General features: G+C 40.8%; 1 protein-coding gene across 5 annotated transcripts in view; it reads left to right on the top strand.

The window, feature by feature from the left end:
* zmp:0000000896 overlaps positions 1-23,174 on the top strand; it is a 49,773-nt gene that overhangs the window by 3,903 nt on the left and 22,696 nt on the right. For 4 of the 5 annotated variants that reach the window (XR_015480095.1, XM_087243392.1, XM_087243393.1 and 1 more), the window contains 13 exon segments: positions 5,849-6,070; positions 9,266-9,403; positions 9,551-9,737; positions 13,449-13,587; positions 13,727-13,891; positions 16,546-16,665; positions 16,770-16,895; positions 18,523-18,690; positions 20,786-20,881; positions 20,997-21,027; positions 21,219-21,259; positions 21,351-21,439; positions 22,649-22,695. Coding sequence is in view for 3 of the 5 variants with exons in the window: in NM_001442674.1 (NP_001429603.1) it covers positions 5,849-6,070; positions 9,266-9,403; positions 9,551-9,737; positions 13,449-13,587; positions 13,727-13,891; positions 16,546-16,665; positions 16,770-16,895; positions 18,523-18,690; positions 20,786-20,881; positions 20,997-21,027; positions 21,219-21,259; positions 21,351-21,439; positions 22,649-22,695 (1,569 nt within the window). In the remaining 2 variants the exon portion in view is untranslated. 5 annotated transcript variants of the gene reach the window in all.

Below are 23,174 nucleotides of genomic sequence, written 5' to 3'. Positions count from 1 at the left end.
AGCCTGATGGAAGAGTGTGTGTGTGTGTGTGTGTGTGTGTGTGTGTGTGTGTCCGGCGTGCAGTGAGAGATCTGGATGGTACTGTCTGCATTCTTCAGCTGTGAGACAGTGTTTTGCTCCGTGTGAATTTATAAGACATGTAATATATATCAGATCCTGTTCACAATAGTGCTGCACAGTATATCACAATATTTTCATTTTTGCAATAATATACATAACATGTGTGATAAGTTACATTTCAGATAAATTTCACATCAGATAAGGCTTGCTATCTTTAGCCCCACGTTCCCACATAGTTGCTGTTTTACTATTGGCTCAAAGCTGAACCCAGAGCTGAATATAAACACAGAGGCTGCGTCCAAAACCGCATACTTCCATACTATATAGTACACTAAAATCAGTATGCGAGCCGAGTAGTATGTCCGAATTCAAAAATCAGTGTGCGAGAAGTACCCAGATGACTTACTACCTCCGGCGAGAGAATTCATGAATGGAAGTGATCGACGCAACTGACGAAGGTAGGTCACGTGACCATGACAAAATGGCGGATGTAGTACATCCGAATTCCATTCATATTTTTCACGGTCATACTGTCTAGAACGTACTTTTCTAACGGCCGAGTAGTACGTTTAAATTCAAATGCAGTACCTACTGAGTAGTATGCGGTTTCGGACGCAGCCAGAGTCAGGAGTACAGAGGAAAATGTCAACAGCCAATCAGAGTCAGAATTAGGGGTGTAACGATACACTCAGCTCACGATACGATGTGTATCACGATATAATGTTCACGGTTCGATATGTATCACGATATTTGGAATAAAAATTGAAAATTAAACTGAAATGCAAATTTTACCAAGTAAACAATTTTTTATGTATTTCTTTTGTTTCAACTTGTTAAACTGAACCTTCTTTAAGAAAATTAATTAAACAGGCCTGTCTCTGGAAAATAAAACAATTTAAAAACTTCTTAAAAAATATTATTGAAATGACAGAGACAAAATTAAGGAACAATTTAAGTAAAGGTGCAAAAAAATAAGCTTTCTATTCAATTGAATTTAACAGTAAGAGCTTAAGGCTTTGCTTGGTCACTTGCGTTTTTTGTGTGTGCAAAAAAAAATCCACATTTCCAGGTATTTAATTCATATTTAATTAAATTCATTTAGAGATATCTCTAATTACAATTGTGACTAGTCAAAACTCATTTAGAGATATCTACAAATATTTTTCAATGGAAGTCAATGGAGGAATATGACTAGTCATAATATATTTGCAGATATCTCCAATCTGATTTCATACTAGTACAATTGTAATTGCAGATATCTCTAATTGGCATTCTGACTAGTCGAATTATAATTATGACTAGTCAAAATATAATTAGAGATATCTCTAAATATATTTATGAATAGTCAGAACAAGAGTTTAAATGCTAAAGCGGCTTGCCATACGCGCATGTCTATCATAGGGCGGACTGTAGTAACAGCTCACGGTCAGCTCACGTCATGTGTGATTTTGCGGCCGCCAATACATCATTATATGAAGACAGAATGATATTTTAGGGTGAATTGTACCTTATAAATACAGTATGTGACTCTTTCAACACCATTAGGAGGTCTCCATGTCGCTGAGCAAAGTATGTAAATCACTATGAAGACTTTAAAACTTAGGCTATGTTTGACCCAATATGCGTGTCAAAAAGCGGACGAGTCTAAAGCAATGACTGTACAACCGAAATGTTGCCAGACGTCTGATTTTAAGAGGATGGGCCATCCTCTATTTCAGCTCCACTCATCTTGGTCTGCAATCTGAACTCGCGTGCGACAGCAGGTGGAACGTAGCTCATGTTTAAACAGCTCAACTAATAAGAGAAAACGGACGTCATATCGTAATCAAATCGTCTTAACGCCACGATGCATAATGTGACATTTTTGCATCGCAATAAATCGTACAACGATAAATCGTTACACCCATAGTCAAAATATGTGCTGAGGTTTTCACTTATCATGTGTTTAAAAGACTAAGGGCTCTATTCAACGATCTAGGCGCAAAGTCTAAAGCACATGGAGCTGTGTTTGAATCCACCTGCTATTTTAAGGACAAAAAAATACGCTCTGCACCCCACTGCATGGTCTAACAGGGCTGTGCTGATTCTCTTAATGAGTTCTGGATGTGTTTTAAGCATAACGTGCATTAAACCAATAAGAGACAAATCTCCCATTCCCTTTAAAAGTCAGTTGTGTCGCGCCATAATTGCTATTTATTTACACATACCAGTCAACATTGGGATGTGAAAATAAGGGATATGCCCACCATAATAAGGGATTTCCCCAACTCCCCTGTTTGCTAATACATTAGCAAACAGTTCAGCCTATTACAATTAATAGCTATTATAATGACAGAATCAAGCTATCAAATCTCATTAGCCATTTCTCCACTGTATAACTCTAACTCTATACTCTATATGTATACATTCTGATTAAAGAGCAATGAATGAATCTCTCATTTATTAAGATTTTTTTTATTACATTAAATAACAGGTGTCACTTTAAAAATGCACACATCTAACGTTATAATGAAAGCATTCCACTGCTTTCCTTACATTTTATGCTCATTTAAGACGAAATTAGTTGTGTTTGGAAAAAAACCCCCACCAAGATTGACATCCTTATTTGTTAATATTATTAATTATGAGTGTATGTCAGTTTTAACACGCACCCAAAAGCCAGACTTTTTTCTCTCCGCCTCAAATCACGTGTACAGAATCCGTTTGGGAAACAGCATCTGTTTATCACTATGGAGCACTTCAGCTGACAGTCACGCACAACTATATGACTGTTTTGAGGATTGTATAGGATGGGCGATGGCACCTGTAATCAAAAGGAAATGGAATCGCGCCATTTTTAGTATTTATTTATAAGTGTTTTCATTCCTAAACAAAGCGAAAGCACAGAAGACTCACGTTTTAGAGCATGAGGCGAACCCTGGTGGTTCGGCGGTATGGGTTGCATAAAGGGAGGCTCGGCTGTTTGGAGAAAGACTGAAAATACAGGAAAATACCTTTACGGGATGATAGCGGGATAGAACAGTAAAATACAGGAGAATCCCGGGAAAAACAGGAGGGTTGACAGATATGTTTACATTTTGGACTTTGTAAGTGGAAAAACTGAACAGTTCACTAGCAAGAAAACAGTTACACAGAGCATCTAAAGCGCGAGGATAAAGATTCAGCCTCTTTACTTCACTTCTACTCTTTACTCCTTTACTTTAGTGGAGTAAGGAATCGGTGGAAACTCACTCCACTGAACACATCTATTAGCCTCCATATTTACAGTTTTTCTTGTTCGCTTTAACCTGGTTAATGAAACTAGGATTCACTTTATATTCCTCATCACTATCCCAGCAGAGCAGAAGACAGGTCTTGCAAATGTGTTAACCCTTTCTCATTGGGTTCACATTTTCCACACCATTTTTCAAAACAGTTAACACGGATGTCATTCAAGCTGTCCAAACTCCATTGTTTTAGCTATGATAGCCAACTAGAAACCATCTTCCTAACCATTAGACACTACCAAGATCAGAATAAGTTCACTGAAGCACCTATTTGACACTCCTTCACCCAAATCTTCAATCAGTCTGCAAACATTAAAAACGGTGGAAGGTCTGTGTTGTTCTGTGCCAGCATTGATGGAGGAGGTCAATAGTGGCTATGTCCTGTAGTCCCAAAAGATTTGACTGTATATTGGTTTACATGTGTTTTCTCTAATATTTACAGTATTTTATTACTTTTTTTTTTTTTACAGTATTTCAGTTTTTAGCCACAGTTTGAAAATGCATTTAATATAAACTTAATCAAAGCATTTACAATTCTTTGCAAAAAGGCAAATTTGACAGCCCAATTAGAAAGACAACATATGGCATTGGCAATAGGCTACAATGTCAAGCAATGGTGCACAATGGTGCAGTTGTTTTGCCTGACTCAGAATTAGTTAGATCTGAATAATATATTTTACCTGTTCATTTTAATATCATCTAATAATTAAATTATTTAAAATATAGCTAATGAAAATAGCATTATTCAGAGAAATGTAAGATCGTTAGACATATTATCACAATTCTCAAAAACAATATTCAATATCATGTATTTTTTCAGTATTGTGCAGCCCTAGGCACAAATGTTCCCCTTTTTTGTGTTCCTCAGCATGACTATTATCCTGCTTATAACCTATTGTATTTATTTTTTCCCGTTCCTCAACACCATTTGTAACCTATTGTATTTCAATCGGCAGTATCTTTGGTATCTCATCATAAACACATTTTCAGAAATGTTTTGGAGCAGCTACCCTAAACCTACACACTTCTCAAAAACAGAAAATAAGCAGCAGGCAAATAAAGGTAGGGTTATGCGTTTTTATGGCAAAAACTGACCATAAAAGCAGTTCAAACAAGTCGTGTTACATTCTGAAGCTAAACCATGTCTTTAAGCACATGTCAGTGACACGTATTAGCAAATGTTGCCCAGTAACATGTTTGAGATGGTCAGAAATGCACACAGCATCCTCTAGTGGATTTATGAAAACAAAAACTGACAAGCAGACATCACTCCAGTCACATATTTTATGGTTCCCAAATATAGTTGAAGTCAGAATTATTAGCCCCCATGTTTATTTTTTTCCCAATTTCTATTTATCAGAGAGCAGATTTTTTTCAACACATTTCTAATCATAATAGTTTTAATAACTCATCTCTAATAACTGAACTATTTTGTCTTCGTCATGATGACAGTGTAACATCGGGGAGTATCACCAACAACTGAGGTAAGATCGGGGAGGTTTATTATGCATATATGAATATGCATAATATTATGTTTATTATTTATTATGCATATTATTTCATGTTTTTTGAACATGTTTTTTTATCATGTTTATTATTTACTATGCATATATGAATATGCAGGTTTATTCACAGTCAGGCAAGCAGTGGTCAATACGGGTGCAAACAGGTGTGTGAGGACAATCCAGAATCATATAGTCAATATAACAAGCAAGAGGTCGAAAGGCAGGGGGCAGACAAGGATAACTAAATAAACAAGGCTAGGTTCAAAACACAGGAAAACAAGACAAGGAAACCGCATTGTAATGCTACTTTACAGTGAACAAGACTCTGAAATAGAAACTGAAGGGGTGAATGTGTGGCTTAAATAGTGTGTGTTAATCAGTCTCTGTAAGTCCTCAGGTGTGCGAATGTAATCAAGCTAGATGAGCGAGCAGGCGTGAGTGTCTGGGAGAAGTGCATGTATGCATATGTAGTCCAGAAGAAGGCGGATTTGTAGTCCATGGTTATTGTAGGTGCAAACCAGCGATCTTATGGGAAATGATCGCTGGTAATCGTGACAGACAGTAAATAAAATTAGACTAGATATTCTCCAAGACACTTCTATACAGCGTAAAGTGACATTTAAAGGCTTAACTAGGGTAATTAGGTTAACTAGGCAGGTTAGGGTAATCAGGCAAGTTATTGTATAATGATGGTTTGTTCTGTAGACTATTGAAAATATATAGCTTAAAGGAGCTAATAATATTGACCTTAAAATGGTGTTTAAAAAATTTAAAAACTGCTTTTACTCTAGCCGGAATAAAACAAATAAGACTTTCTCCAGAAGTAAAAATATTATCAGACATACTGTGAAAATTTCTTAAATCTGTTCAACATCATTTGAGAAATATTTAAAAAAGAAGAAAAATTTTGGGGACTAATAATTCTGACTTCAACTGTATACAAACTGCCGTGAGACTGTTGATTTTTAAGACAATACTTATGATGTCTGGTGTGTGTGTGTGTGTGTGTGTGCACAGGTGAATGGCCGCTAATGGATGAGACTCTGCTCATGGGTTTGTCAGAGGAGGAGAGGCAGGAGGAGCTGTGGGAGCGGGTGGAGGGCGTTCGGCACAAACTGACCCGCATCCTGAACCCGGCCAAACTCACGCCGTACCTGCGCCAGTGCAAGGTGATCGACGAGCACGACGAGGACGAGGTGCTGAACTCCAGCCAGTATCCTCTGAGGATCAGCAGAGCTGGTGAGGAGAGCAAATATCACATTACAACACACCCTACTGAGAGGAAATACACAGATATTAGAACAAACACTCTACAGTATCCAATGATCTCCTTAAAGTCTCTTAAGACTTTAGTTTTAAATGATATTTTTAAGAATGTCTTTAATCTAGTGTGCTCTAAAACAGTGACAAAATTCATTCATTCATTTTCTTGTCGGATTAGTCCCTTAATTAATCTGGGGTCGCCACAGTGGAATGAACCGCCAACTTATCCAGCAAATTTTTACGCAGCGGATGCCCTACCAGCCGCAACCCATCTCTGGGAAACATCCACACACATTCACAAACACACTCATACACTACGGACAATTTAGCCTACCCAATTCACCTGTACAGCATGTCTTTGGACTGTGGGGGAAACCGGAGCACCGGGAGGAAACCCACTCGAACGCATGGAGAACATGCAAACTCTACACAGAAACGCCAGCTAAGCCGAGGCTCGAACCAGCGACCCAGCGACCTTTCTGCTGTGAGGCAACAGCACTACATATTGCGCCACTGCTTTGACCGACAAAATTTACATTTATAAAATATAAACCTGATATGAACTGTTGCATCCCTCTCGTTACTTTTTATTGGTCAAGGGGGAACGAAAAGGAAAACATTAAGCCAGTTGTAATTATTGCTGCCATTTACAATAGATGAGGAACAACAACACACAAAAGTGCTCCCAGTTGCTCCCGAAACAACAAAGACTGAAAATATGGGATAAATACGGGAAAATACCTTCACAGGATGATAGCGGGATATAACTGTAAAATACAGGAGAATCCTGGCAAAAACGAGAGGCTTGACAGGTATGACTTCTGTATATACAGTTAGTAGTGTTGTCAAGATACTGGAATTTGCTTTGATACGATACCTTAAAAAAATTCAATATTCAGTCACATTTTTGACACCAAATTCCACAACATTTAGAATATACAAACAAAGCAAATGGGAAAAAATAACTGAACCCTACAATGTTTTGCATTCTCACGTAATCTGAGTTTCAAGTACTGAGTGATACAGAGAGCCGGCTGATTTTATTCTGTCGTATTTGCTAATCTGCCATATTGTAATCATATCTGGATGTTCCTAATGATAAAAGATAAGCAAATATAGTTCTTCAACTCCCTGCTGGTGAGAAGAGAAACTTTATTGATAGTTACCAAAAGCGAGACTGTATTGTTTAAAAATGTCAATATCGATATTTATCAGTATTTTTGACAGCAGTAACAGTAAGTCCATTCAGCTGTACTGGGAAATTCAGTATTGTCGTGAAATTGAGTAAAGAAACAGCAGACGGTTTCATGAAAAATGTTCATTGACTGAGAAGCTTCAGTCTCGTGTTAGTCACACTTTGGAGAAAAGGTGCAAAAGTCAATAGGGAACTGAAGGAAACATTTCCTCCTTACAGCTGAACAGATCTTGAGATGAGAACAAAGCTTGGACTGAAGTACAGTAATCTGATTTATTATTAGCTTAACTCACACTCACCAGTGCAAACACGGAACATTTTAGACCGGGATTTTCAGTCTTACAAATGCCACAAACCCCCAAACATGATCATCATTGTGTGAGGAATAAATTGCATCATAAAATATGTATTTTAAATATGGCCAATTTGTACTGAGAAAAACGGATATTATAAATAGATCTGAAATGTTATATTGCAAACTTAGTTCCTATTAAGAGTATACTTTTTATTAACTTGTCAAAAGAAAGAATAAAGAAATTTTTTTTAAAAATACATTTTTTTCTTTGTCAAGTATTAATTAAAACTGTACATATTTTATTTATTTAATTTATTTGTTGTATGAACTATTTTATAACTAATAGATTATTTGAATCCAGTTTTCATGTATTTGTTTGTTCATTTTGTACTGTGGGTTATTTGTTTATTTTAAAAAGCTTAATTACTATTTTATTTTTGTTTTAATTATATATATATATATAGTTTCTGTTTAGCAGAACGAAGATTTTTTTCAACACATAATAGTTTTATAACTCATTTCTAAAAACTGATTTCATTTAGCAAAGAAATGTTCACAGTATGTCTGATAATATTTGTTCTTCTGGAGAAAGTCTTATTTGTTTTATTTCGGCTAGAATAAAAGCAGTTTTTAATTTTTAAAACACAATTTTAAGGTCAAAATTATTAGCTCCTTTGGCCTATATTTTTTCTCGATAGTCTACAGAACAAATCATCATTATACAATAACTTTAATTAATTAATTAATTAATTTTAATCTGTTTGATATATTTTGCACAATTTATAGATTTTGTATGCTGGTCGTTTTGTAAAGCACTTTGGTCAACATCTGTTGTTTTTAAATGTGCTCTATAAATAAAGCAAACAAACAAACAAACAAACAATAACTTGCCTAATTATCCTAACCTGCCCAGTTAACCTAGTTAAGCCTTCAAATGTCACTTTAAGCTGTATAGAAGTGTCTTGAGGAATATCTAGTCTAATATTATGTGCTGTCATCATGACAAAGAGAAAATAAATCAGTTATTAGAGATGAGATATTAAAACTGTTATGATTAGAAATGTGCTGCAGAAATCTGCTCTCCGTTACACAGAAATAGAGGTAAAAAATAAAAATAAACAGGGGGGGGGCGAATAATTCTGACTTGAACTGTGTATATATGTATGTATATGTATATGCTATAGCCAAACCTTTGGTCTATTGTACCAGTACCAAACATCAGTTTCAGTGGTCCCAGCAGTGAAAATCTTGGGCTGTGGAGAATGTGAAACATGTATTATTCTCTGATGAATCCACCTTCACTTTCTTTCCTACATCCGAGAGAGTTACAGTGTAGAGAAGCCCCAAAGAAGCGTCTAACCCAGACTGCTTATGCCCAGAGTGAAACATGGGGGTGGATCAGTAATGGTTTGGGTTCAATATATTGGCATTTCCTAGGCCCATTACTTGTGCTAGATGGGCGCTTCACTGCCAAGGTCTACTGATCTGTTCTTGAGGACCATGTGCACCCAATGGGTCAAACACTGTATCCTGCTCGATAATGTATCCGAAGGATAATGCACTGATATAGACAGCAAGACTGGTGACAGAGTGCTTTGATGAACATGTATGTGTTTGTGTGCTGTGATCAGGTTGTGTGTCAGTCTGAGTGTGCAGTGATATGATTGGCTGTGGTGTGCAGGTCGTCTGCTGGACATCCTGCGGGGGCGGGGCGAGAGAGGTCTGCAGGCCTTCATGGAGTCACTGGAGTTTTACCATCCAGAGCAGTTCACTCAGCTGACGGGACAGCAGCCAACGCAGCGATGCTCCATCATGCTGGGTCAGTGGACACATCTCCTTTCACAGTAATAACACATCAGACAATTTCAGTCAATAAAGCTCGACTTGACTTGACTTTACTGATAGTAAATGCATGTACAGTAGTGCGTCATCCAGGCATTATTTACATACTCTGTTGTGTGTGTAGACGAGGAGGGTCCTGAGGGTCTCACTCAGTTTCTGCTGCTGGAGGTGCGTAAGCTGCGTGAGCAGTTGCGCAGCAGTCGTGTGTGTGAGCGCCGTCTGTCCCAACGCTGCCGAGTGGCCGAGGAGGAGCGCAGTCGAGCTGAACGCAGAGCACAGGAGCTCCGACAGGACCGCATACAGCTGGAGAGGTGCACACACACTCACACAGACACACACCAGGGTGTCTGCAAGGTCTTTAAAAGATTTAGTTATGAAATTTAAACAAGCCTTAAACAGTCTTAAATCCACTGTCTTATTTTTCTAATGTCTGTAAAGCTCCAATCACAATTATTTTCAAACACAATTAATTAAACAATAGGGGCTCTATTTTGACGGTCCATGCGCAAAGCGCAGAGCACAAACGCTTTCAGGATGAGCCAGAATCCACTTTTGCTAATTTAACAACCCGGGCTCATTGTGGAAACGTAGCCCCGCGGACGTTTCTGCGGACTGAGAGATACGTCCCGGGAGGTACGTATTCGAGCGTTTTTTGTTTTCGCAGATCCGCGAGAGGCCCCTGTGCGCGCTTTTTCTCTGCGCTTTTGTCGCGGGTGCCTATTTTTTCTCGCTTTTTTGTCTCGGGCGCCTCTCGGGAGCGCGAGGCGTTCGCGCCCGTGCTGTTCTCGCGCGAAAAGCCGCCGGATTGGCCGACCCGGCCGCCCTCCTCCTCCTCCTTCTCCTTCCCTAAACCCAAGCGATGGTTTGCAAAAGCGTCCAGAAAAAAAAAAAGCTAAAGCCCTCGTCTTCGATTTCGACCACGTTTTTGGATCCCGCCGCGTTCTCGCCCTTATTTTTCAGATTCTGTTTTTAGTCTTACCTGATTTCTGGAACCGCTGTTCCCGGACTCGATCCCGGTCATCATCCCCGCGGCCGGCTCCTCCTCCTCCGGGGCCTCCGCTCCGCTGACGCAACGCTGTGAGCTAAGCGGACAAACTGGTTGCGTCGGGAAAGCCCTCCACTTTCGGCGAGCCATTGGCCGGCGAGCGCGAAGAGGAGCGGCGCCACACCGCCCCGCAGCGTTCGCTCGAAAAAAATAAACGCGTCCGTACATACCTCCGGCCACGTAAATCGCGGTCTCCAGAAACGTCTGCGGGGCTACGTTTCCAGAATGAGCTTGGGTTATAATTTAAGGACGAAAAATCCACTTTGCAACATGGCGCATGGTCTAAAAGGGTTGAGTTTATTTTCTTAATGAGTTATAGGTGTGTTTTGAGAATAAACCAATCAGAGCCTCATCTCCCATTCCCTTTAAAAGCCAGTTGCGTGCGCCATAAGCCCATTTGCTATTAACATGACATAAAGTAAGTGTAGGTGGAAAAACTGAGCATTTCACTAACAAGAAAACAGTTAAACAGAGCATCTGCAGCGCGAGAATGAGAGATATACATCTCATAATCTAGTTTAACTTTCGCTCTCGTGGATAGGAAAACCTTGAACACACAGACATCAATTAGCCTATAAATAGTTTATTTCGTTTGTTAAGCGTAAAGATTTGTGTCAAAACTATTTCTAAATTCAGTTCTAATCTCCAGCAAATGAATAAATGAACAATAATAATGAAGTGTGCTCAAAAACCTGAGTTATATCCCAATACACATGCTGTGCCCCATATGGTCTAAAACCTGACAGGTGGACAAATCTAAGCTTGTTTTTAATAAAACAAATATAAATATGGATATGATAAATAATACTAATAAAATAAAACTGAAAAAGCATCCGAGATGAAAGCATGAAGGCAGTGTTTTTTATATTTAAGTAGGCTAGAAAATAATGTTTTGTAATATTTTAATCCTATATATTTATATCCCATATATATCCTTATTATATCCTATATATATCCTTAATATTAAAATTTTTTCATATGTAAAGATATTTGCCCTACATCTTGTGTGTATTAAACAGTGTGTAAGCAAGGCACACTCTGCGCCGAACAATAGACCGACATTGTTCTGGTCTAAAGAACAGACTATTATAGTTTCTCAAAATAGCAACGCACCAAAACATGCCTGCTTTTTTAGACCAGAACGCCTATGGGCGCACATATGAGCATAAATGCATTTGCTATTTAAACAGCACTGCGCAAAATGTCAAAACGACTCTTGCGCCGAGCTGAAACTAGCAAATAACAATTGCGTCGCGGCTTGCGCCACATTGCGCCAGGTGTATGATAGGGGCCTAGATCTCAATACAACATTTAATTTATTTTGTTTTTTTAAACTTGTCACATTGTGAAGTTTATGTATAAACTAACTTCAAGAGGATCACATGCTTATGATTGCTAGCGGCTGGATTCGCATCCAATTTTCAATGCACCAATCAGACGACTGCTACAAATACCCTGGGTTACGTACCACTGTATCTTCGTCATGACGAATCCCCCCTTCCACCCCTGCTCCCCCTCCTTCCTAGATAGGTGGCACGGTGGCCCAGTGCTTGGCACTGTTACCTAACAGCAAGAACGTCTCTGCTTCCAGGCTTTACCAATCCAGCAGACGTTTCTGTGTGGAGTTTACACATTCTCCCCATGCTTACGTGGGTTTCCCCCGGGTTTCCCGATTTCCTCCCACCGATCAAAAACATGCAACCTAAGTCTGTTGACTAATTCAATTCAAGCCCCTATCTAGTACTTATCTCTTTAAGAGCAACTACTATCTGCTCTTCAGCCACCATGACAGAGGAGTTCTCGAGATCTACCTAAGCTCAAACTCCCCTCTCACCTTGCAAGAAGAGGGAGCCAAGGGCTCGAGGATCTTATGAGCTCAGTTCTCTCCCCCGGGACAGCATGCCAAAGTAGCTTATAATTATTCCTAAGCTTAGTGTGAACTCTTGAATTATTTTTATACAATTTACGCTTGTTTTTAAATTATTTAAAATATGTGGATGAGAATCAATTAAAATAAAAAGGAAAGTAAAAAACATTTAAAAGTCTGGAATTTCATCCATAATGCTCTTAAAAAGTCTTGAATTGACAACTGCAGAAAGGACATGCATTCACACACTCACACGCATATAGACATGCATGCACACACACTGAAACACACAAAATTCTGGTACATTTGGTGCCCACAATGTGAGAAATACAAGTCACACACACACTCTACAGCCTCATTTACACTACAAATGACTCACAGCGACAAAGTGACAAGCGACCGATCGAGCGACCTCTGTCTACATGAGCGACAGCAACTGTTGGTGACCAGGTAGTCGTGTCAAGCGACGTGACAAGGTTGAGAATCCTACAACTTTATTCAATAAAGAGCGACTTTCTTGAGCGACAGCCAATAGGAGCAGCAGTAGAGCTCACGTGATCCTCTCTCAGCTTGCTCTGAGGCGGTTTGTATTCTCTGTGCTGTAGATCTACACAGGTCACCATCCAGAGCGACAGACAGGCATAACGCACGTCTCATTTACTCAGTGTCCTTTGGTTAGTGCCTGATTCATCAGGTGTGGCCACAGTGGAATGAACCACCAACTACCCTGGCATATGTTTTATGCCTTTCTAGTGACAACCCAGCACTGGGAAACACCCACACACTCTTGCACATACACTACAGCTTATTGTGTTTACCCAATTCATCTATACTGCATGTCTTTAGTCTGTGAACCACTCAAGACTCGAACCAGCGACCTTCTTGCTATGAGGCGAGAGTGCATTTTCCAGTTAATCCCAACTCCAGATGTAGTTTGCACACATGTATCACATGACTATCTCGATTAGTGAAGTGAAGGTCATGTAGTGCATTAAATAATACAAATATTTCCCTAAATGCAGTGTATTTACGATTAGTCTGAAAGCAAATGTCTGTGTGTTTGTTGTGTGTGTGTGTTTGTGTGTGTGTGTGTGTGTGTGTGTGTGTCAGGCTGAGGCAGGACTGGGAGTCTGGCAGTCGAGAGTTGGGTTTGCTGAAGGAGAGACACCTGGAGCAGGCAGTGAAATACTCCAGAGCGTTAGAGGAACAGCGCAGAGCCGCTTCGAGAGAGAGAGAGCTGCTCACTGAGGTTTAACACACACACACACACACACACCTGCAGAAACTCTTCAGTTGTGTGTGTTTTCTGGACAGGAGTTTCGGATGGTTTGTTGACATCCTTCAGTGACTGTATCATAGTGGGCGTGTCCATGTGCTGTGATTGACAGGCGGAGCAGCTCAGGAAGAGGTTGGTGGAGGTGGAGAAACGCTCAGACACTGACTCCGCCCCCTCACTACCGCTTCACACAGGTGCTGAGGTGATTGACAGCGCCGCCGCAGCCCTGGAGGACACACACACTGAGAGAAACAGAGCGCAGAGCTCGGGAAATGAAGTCAGTGTCTGTGTGCCTGATGTTGTGTGTGTGGGATGTGGTGTGTATGTTTGGCATGATGTCGTGTGTGTGTGTGTGTGATGCTTTGTCTCTGTCTTATGCTGTATGTGTTTGTCTAATGTTGTGTAACTGTGTGATGTTGTGTGTGATTTTATAATGTGTGTGTGCGTGTGTCTGATGTTGTGTTTGTACGTGATGTTGTGTGTATGTAAGATGTTGTGTGTGTGTGTGTGTGTGTGTGTGTGTTTAATGTTGTGTGTGTGTGTCTGATGCTGTTTGGGTCTGATGTTTTGTGTGTGAGGTTGTGTGTGTGTGAGGTTGTGTGTGTGTGTGTGTGTATTTTTTTTATGTTGTGTGTGTGTCTGATGTGATGTGTGTGATGTGTGTGTGTGGCCTGATGTCATATATGCGTTTGTGTGTGTTTGTGTGTGTGTGTGTTTGTCTGATATTGTGCGTACTTGTGGCTTAATGTTGTGTGTGTGTGTGTTTGTGTGTCTGATACTATTTGGGTCTGATGTTGTGTGAGTGTGTTATGCTTTGTGTGGCCTGGGGTCCGTTCTTCGTACCTCGCTTAAATGATCTAAGATGATTTGGCAGATCCCGGATCTTTTAATCTTGATAACTGATCTCTGTCTAATTTGGTTCTTCAAACAAGTTCGCGAATCAGATTAGAATGTCTGGATAAACTGATCTGAGATCGCTGCGTGTGTTGTGAAGGACAGATCTATCGATCCTCGAAATCATGATCAGCAATGCAACGATTGGCTGACGGCACAGCAGCGTAATGACATCATCTGATTAATATTCAATTATCCATGTGAGCAAAATTACATCAAATTAGCTGTAAACGGTTTGTTAAATATGACACGCAATAACCTTCCACATTTGTTGTGAGCTGCAGGCTTTACACTTTCATGTGTCAAGAGTATTCATCATGTATTTCAATGCAAATCAGTGTATTAAGTTCTACATTTAGAGAAGATTGTCTTTATTATAGTAACCGTTTTTTAATCGGTGTAAAGAATAACTGGTTGTTTACAAAAGCATTTTGATATTGGTAAAGGTGTCTGCAACTTTTGTGAAGCATCAAATCACCAGCATATTAACTATCAAAACATGTTTATGATTGCTGAAATGTATTATTGATTTTAAAAAGTCACATATTGTGCATTTCTATTATACACAATTTGTACTAAAGCGATCTAAAAAGTTCATATCAATAAGTTTTCTCTTTGCACCACCAGGTGGCAGTCTTTGTATTTTCATTTCGAGGGTGCAGATTGCATACGTTTTATTAAAATGTATAACTTAATTTATTTTATTAATGACTATAACTTTATATATATAGTTAAAAAATATGTACCATTTTCCCAAGTGTATATAACTACTAGTGTAAGAAAATATCAGAATTGGGAACATACTTTCTGTATTATCTTTGCTTGAACTGAGCCGATCTAATCCTGTTTATATGAATTGAACCTGCTCCCGGTCAGGTTTGACCTAGCAGAACTGTTGCCATGACAACAACTCTCGGATCAGCTTTGAAGAACGAAACGATCCTGGATCATGTCAAATCGTCAATATCCAAATCCAGCTAACTGAGTAATCCACGTACGAAGAACAGACCCCTGATGCCATGTGTGTGTGTTTATATTTGTGTCTTATGTTGTGTGTGTATGATGTGTGAGTGTGTCTGATGTGTCTGTTCTGATGTTTTGTGTTTGTCTGATTTTTTGTGTGTGATTTTGCGTGTATGTTGTTAAGTGTGTGTTACTGATTTCATGTGTGTGTATATATGATGTTGTGTGTGTGTGCTTGTCAGATTTTGTGTGTGTGTGTATGACGTCGTGTGTGTCTGACGTTGTGTATGATGTGTATAATGTTGTGTGTGATGTGCGTAGCTTTGGCGTGATGTCATGTGTGTATTTTTGATGTTATATGTGTGTGTGTTTTAATGTTGTTGTTCCTGATTTCATACGTGCGTTTGTGTGTGTTTGTGCCTGATATTGTGTGTACATATGGCCTGATGTGTGTGTGTTTTGTGTGTCTGATTCTGTGTGGGTCTGATGTTGTATGAGTGTGTCTGATGTGTGTGTCCTGATGTCTTGTGTGTGTCTGATTTTGTGTGTGTGATGTTGCGTGTTTGTGAGTGATGCTGTATATGATGTTGTGTGTGTCTAATGTGTATCCTGATGTCTTGTGTGTGTCTGATTTTGTGGATGTGCGTGTGATGTTGTGTGTGTCTGATTTTGTGTGTGTGTGTGATGTTGCGTGTGTGTGAGTGATTCTGTATATGATGATGTGTGTGATGTTGCGTGTGTGGCCTGATGTTGTGTGTGTGTGTTGTTATGTGTGTGTTACTGATTTTATGTGTGTGTATATGTGATGTTGTGTGTGTATGATGTTGTTTGTGTGTCTGATTTCATGTGAGTATATATATGATGTTGTGTGTGTTTCTGATGTCGTGTGTGTCTCTGATTTCGTGTGTGTGTGTGTGTCTGATTTGTGTGTGTGTGTGTGTGTGTGTGTCTGATGTTGTGTGTGATGTTGTGTGTATCTGATGTCGTGTGTGTCTCTGATTTTGTGTGTGTCTGATGTGTGTGTGATGTTGTGTGTGTCTGATTTCATGTGTGTCTGATGTTGTGTGTGTGTAGGCGCTGATGGACATCCTAAAGCAGGACCGTCGTGAGGCAGCAGAGCAGCGTCAGGAGTTGAGCGGCACCATCGCCCGCCTGCAGGGGGAGCTGGAGAGCTCAGAGGCGCAGAGGGAGAAGGTCAGGAGACACTTATGATGGGCTGCAGGATTATAAGACCATATAGTGCCATGTGACACTGTGCTGTGTGTATGTAACCTGTGTGTGTGTGTGTGTGTGTGTAGCTGTCTTCTCAGTGTGAGCAGCTGCATCTGCGTATCAGGACTCTACAGCTGGACTGGGAGACGGAGCAGAGCAGGAGTGTGTCCTACTTTAACCAGATCATGGAGCTGGAGAGGGAGAGAGATCAGGTACACACACACACACACACACACACACTAATTAAAACACACACACAAACAAATTAAAACACACACACACACAAACTAATTAAAACACATACACACACACCAACACACAAACAAAATAAAACACACACACACACACACACACACACACACACACACACACACACACACACACACACACACACACACAAACAAATTAAAACACACACACACACACAAACAAATTAAAACACACACACACACAAATTAAAACACACACACACAAACTAATTAAAACACATACACACACACCAACACACAAACAAAATAAAACACACACACACACACACACACACACACACACACACACACACACACACACACAAACAAATTAAAACACACACACACACACAAACAAATTAAAACACACACACACACAAATTAAAACACACACACACAAACTAATTAAAACACATACACACACACCAACACACAAACAAAATAAAACACACACACACACACACACACACACACAAACAAATTAAAAAACACACACACAAACTAATTAAAACACATACACACACACCAACACACAAACAAAATAAAACACACACACACACACAAACAAATTAAAACACACACACACACACACACACACACACACACACACACACACACAAACATATTAAAACACATACACACACAAACAAATTAAAACACACACACAAACAAATTAAAACACACACACACACAAACTAAAACACACACAAACAAATTAAAACACACACACACACACACACACACAAACAAATTAAAACACACACACACACACACACACACGCACACACACACACACACACACACACAAACAAATTAAAACACACACACACACACAAATAAATTTAAAAACACACACACATACAAACTAATTAAAACACACCCACACACACACACACACACACACACACACAAACAAAATAAAAAACACACACACACACACACACAAACAAATTAAAACACACACACACACACACACACACAAACAAATTAAAACACACACACACACACACACACACATAAACAAATTAACACACACACACACACACACACAAACAAATTAAAACACACACACACACACACATAAACAAATTAACACACACACACACACACAAACAAATTAAAACACACCCACACACACACACACACACACACACACACACAAACAAAATAAAAAACACACACACACACACACACAAACAAATTAAAACACACACACACACACACACACACAAACAAATTAAAACACACACACACACACACACACACACATAAACAAATTAACACACACACACACACACACACAAACAAATTAAAACACACACACACACACACATAAACAAATTAACACACACACACACACACACACAAACAAATTAAAACACACACACACACACACATAAACAAATTAAAACACACACACATACACACACTCACATCACATACACACAATCACATGCACAGGCTTACACACAAACAGACGTCACGCACATAGACATGCACAAACACACACTCACGTGCACATACACACATAGCCACACACACAAACATGCAAACGTGTGCTTAAACCTTTCTGTGTGTGTGTGTGCTGCAGGCTCTGCGCAGTCGGGACAGTCTGCAGCTGGAGTTCACAGACTGTCTGCTGGATAAGAACCGTCTGAGAAAGAGAATCGCGGAGCTGCAGAGCAACCTGGAGCAGCTGCAGAGAGAGACGGAGAGAAGCCGTGAGTGGACAGAGCCGAGCACACCCTGCCTGCACTGCGTACGTCTGTGTACACTACACCCTGCACACTACACACTACACTAGACCGAGAGTGGAGAGAGCCGAGCACACCCTGCCTACACTGCGTACGTCTGTATACACTACACCCTGCACACTACACACTACACTAGACCGAGAGTGGAGAGAGCCGAGCACACCCTGCCTGCACTGCGTACGTCTGTATACACTACACCCTGCACACTACACACTACACTAGACCGAGAGTGGAGAGAGCCGAGCACACCCTGCCTACACTGCGTATGACGAATACACTACACCCTGCACACTACACACTACACTAGACCGAGAGTGGAGAGAGCCGAGCACACCCTGCCTACACTGCGTACGTCTGTATACACTACACCCTGCACACTACACACTACACTAGACCGAGAGTGGAGAGAGCCAAGCACACCCTGCCTGTGCTGCAAATGACTAATACACTGCACACTACACACTACATAGTACACTAGACCGAGAGTGAAGAGAGTCGAGCACACCATGCCTGCACTGCGTACGTCTGTGTACACTACACCCTGCACACTACACACTACACTAGACCGAGAGTGGAGAGAGCCGAGCACACCCTGCCTACACTGCGTACGTCTGTATACACTACACCCTGCACACTACACACTACACTAGACCGAGAGTGGAGAGAGCTGAGCACACCCTGCCTACACTGCGTACGTCTATATACACTACACCCTGCACACTACACACTACACTAGACCGAGAGTGGAGAGAGCCGAGCACACCCTGCCTACACTGCGTACGTCTGTATACACTACACCCTGCACACTACACACTACACTAGACCGAGAGTGGAGAGAGCTGAGCACACCCTGCCTACACTGCGTACGTCTATATACACTACACCCTGCACACTACACACTACACTAGACCGAGAGTGGAGAGAGCCGAGCACACCCTGCCTACACTGCGTACGTCTGTGTACACTACACCCTGCACACTACACACTACACTAGACAGAGAGTGGAGAGAGCCGAGCACACCCTGCCTGCACTGCGCACGTCTGTATACACTACACGCCGCACACTACACACTACATACTACACTAGACCGAGAGTGGAGAGAGCTGAGAACACCCTGCCTACACTGCGTACGTCTATATACTACACGCCGCACACTACACACTGCATACTACACTAGACCGAGAGTGGAGAGAGCGAGCACACCCTGCCTACACTGCGTATGACGAATACACTACACACTACACACTACTCTAGACCGAGAGTGGAGAGAGCGAGCACACCCTGCCTACACTGCGTATGACGAATACACTACACACTACACACTACTCTAGACCGAGAGTGGAGAGAGCCGAGCACACCCTGCCTACACTGCGTATGACGAATACACTACACACTACACACTACTCTAGACCGAGAGTGGAGAGAGCCGAGCACACCCTGCCTACACTGCGTTTGAGGAATACACTACACACTACATACTGCATACTACATCATTGACCTTATTCTTTATGTCAGGGGTGGTCAATCCTGTTCCTGGAGATCAACCTTCCTGCAGATTTCAGTTGCAACCCATATCAAACACACCTGCCTGTAATTATGACATGGTGTTCAGGTCCTAATTAATTGGTTTAGGTGTGTTTGATATGGGTAGCAACTGAAATCTGCAGAAAGGTAGCTCGCCAGGAACAGGATTGGCCACCCCTGCTTTATGTCCAAGTGGGTGCAGCCAGTGGAACTTTCTTGTCTCGGTACTTCTGGTCTTAATCACCTCCATTGATTTATAGCTGATAAAACAGCTTCTGTTATGAAGCTTCATGTTGAGAACTGCTGTTTGTAATGATATTATTTTTATGTATTGTCATAAACACAATTGTTCATAGACCAGTTGGTTTGAACGTTTACTACTGGTAATTTGAGCCAAAGGCAAACAAATCGGAAACAGAAACAAGATTTACCTCCGCATTGCAGAATATGATCAGTACTGTTCTAATGTTATTACGCGGTGTTTAACTACACTTTTACTGTTATTATGCTGTAATGAACTGTAATATACTGCACGTTCATTTACATTGTGTGTTTGTGCGTGTGTTTGTGTGTAGTCTCACCTGTCATTATTCAGTGAGGATCAGTGTTTCGGGCTGTGCTGTTCAGTCGAGCTCAGTCCCAGTCCACTCCCAGTCAGAGCTCATCTAAAGGTCAAAGTTCACACTCACACACACACACACACACACACACACACACACACACACACATGCAGACACAAACACACACACACGTTTGTTTTCTCATGTTGTTGTTGTGTTTCTGCAGTCTCAAGCTCAGATCTGTGATCAGTCTGAAGGTGAGTGTTTGTGTTGTGTGTTTAATATGATCTTATTGATTTGTCCACGCTATTAGATCAGATGAGAACTGAACCTGTATTGAGTGATGCTGAATAACAGCACTGTTATCATATGTTGAAGCTGAACTGATGAATGTTAATAGGTTAAATGTGTGTGTACTCTAAGAATCACAGTTGTGTGTTTGTCACAGACTCCTGTGGCTCCAACTCAGAGGAGAACCTGCTCTCACCGGTGAATGAGACTTATATGTTCATAATATAAATGATGAATTCACTATGATGCAGTGGTGATCGTATGTGTGTGTGTGTGTGTGTGTGTGCAGGAGTGTAACGCAGAGAAGGACATCAACAGATTGTCCACTTTTCCCTTTCCTCCCTGTGCAAACTCCATCCACCGCAGAGCAAAAGATGAGTAAGTCAAACATCTTTAACTCTCCATCACAAAACATTTGATCTGACCAATAAGAGTTCTGCTTAGAACTCAGAAAGAGAAACTAGAGAAGAGTTTTAAGATGTTCCACCAAAATCCACCATCACTTGGGAATCTTTAGGAAGTCTTTTGGAAAATATAAGAGACAAGTCGTCCCGGTGTGATGGAGTCTTTAAGAAAGCATGAGAGACAAGTCAGCCTGGTGTGCAGGACTCTTTAGGAAAGCATAAGAGACAAGTCAGCCCGGTGTACAGGAGTTTTTTGGTAAGCATGAAAGGCAAGTTGTCTTAGTTAGAGTTGCAGAAAAGTTTCAGAAAGCATGAGAGATAAGTCAGTCTGCAGGAGTCTTTCAGAAAGCTTCAGAGACAAGTCATCTCGGTGTGCAGGAGTCTTTCAGAAAGCTTCAGAGACAAGTCATCCCGGTGTGCAGGAGTCTTTCAGAAAGAATGAGAGACAAGTCGTGCGGTGTGCAGGAGTCTTTAGGTAAGCATGAGAGGCAAGTTGTCCCGGTGTGCAGGAGTCTTTAAAAAAGAATGAGAGACAAGTCGTGCGGTGTGCAGGAGTCTTTCAGAAAGAATGAGAGACAAGTCGTGCGGTGTGCAGGAGTCTTTAAGAAAGAATGAGAGACAAGTCGTGCGGTGTGCAGGAGTCTTTCAGAAAGAATGAGAGACAAGTCGTGCGGTGTGCAGGAGTCTTTCAGAAAGAATGAGAGACAAGTCGTGCGGTGTGCAGGAGTCTTTAGGAAAGAACGAGAGACAATTCGTGCGGTGTGCAGGTGTCTTTCAGAAAGATTGAGAGACAAGTCGTCCCGGTGTGCAGGAGTCTTTAGGAAAGCATGAGAGACAAATTGTCCTGGTGTGCAGGAGTCTTTCAGAAAGGATGAGAGACAAGTTGCCCCAGTTTGTGCAGGAGTCTTTCAGAAAGCATGAGAGACGAGTCTTCCCAGTGTGCAGGAGTCTTTAGGAAAGCATGAAAGACATGTCATCCCGGTGTGCAGGAGTCCTTCAGTAGGCATAAGAGACTAGTTATTCCAGTGAGCAAGAGTCTTTCAGAAAGCATGAGAGACGAGTTGTCCCGGTGTGCAGGAGTCTCTAGGAAAGCATAAGAGACACGTCATCCCAGTGTGCAGGCGTCTTTAAGATGTTTTGTGATTCCAGGCTCTGATTCTCTTCTGTCCGTGTGTTTCTGCAGATTTGATCTGAACTCTTGGAGAAGTGATGAGAATGAGGCAAATGCAGGTGCGTGTTTTGTTTCTTCTTTGTTTTAGTTGCCTTCAGTTTGTGTTAAATAATACTGTGTAGCAAACATACACCTGTCCTAACATGTGTGGTAGGCAACAACAATAATATACAGTTGAAGACAATTACTAAAACACCTCAAAATGTTTTTTGATTTTTAGATCTATTACTAATATCTAGGCCCACACGGAATCTGCGCGCTCAGAATTCCGCAGATTTCTGCAGTTTTTTAGCCCATCATCATTTCAGTTTATTTTATGAGTAAATGTGTAAATCTGAATTTATTCAGTTTTTATTCAGTAATTAATTACTTTTTATTTCATATATTAAGGTGTTAGTTATCATACTCTGCTGGATACTCCCAAAATAATTCTGCAGAAATCCGCAGATTTTTACCAAACTTTTCCACAGAAATAGCAAAAAAACGTCCGCAGATTCCGTCTGGCCCTGCTAATATCATTATTTTGTGTGTTTTTATA

This window comes from Danio rerio, chromosome 3 (genome assembly GCF_052040795.2).
Source record: "Danio rerio strain M-AB ecotype USA chromosome 3, GRCz13ab, whole genome shotgun sequence".
Classification (NCBI taxonomy): Eukaryota; Metazoa; Chordata; class Actinopteri; order Cypriniformes; family Danionidae; genus Danio; species Danio rerio.
The sequence above is the reverse complement of the archived record's forward strand: the minus strand, read 5'-3'. Positions and strand labels throughout refer to the sequence as shown.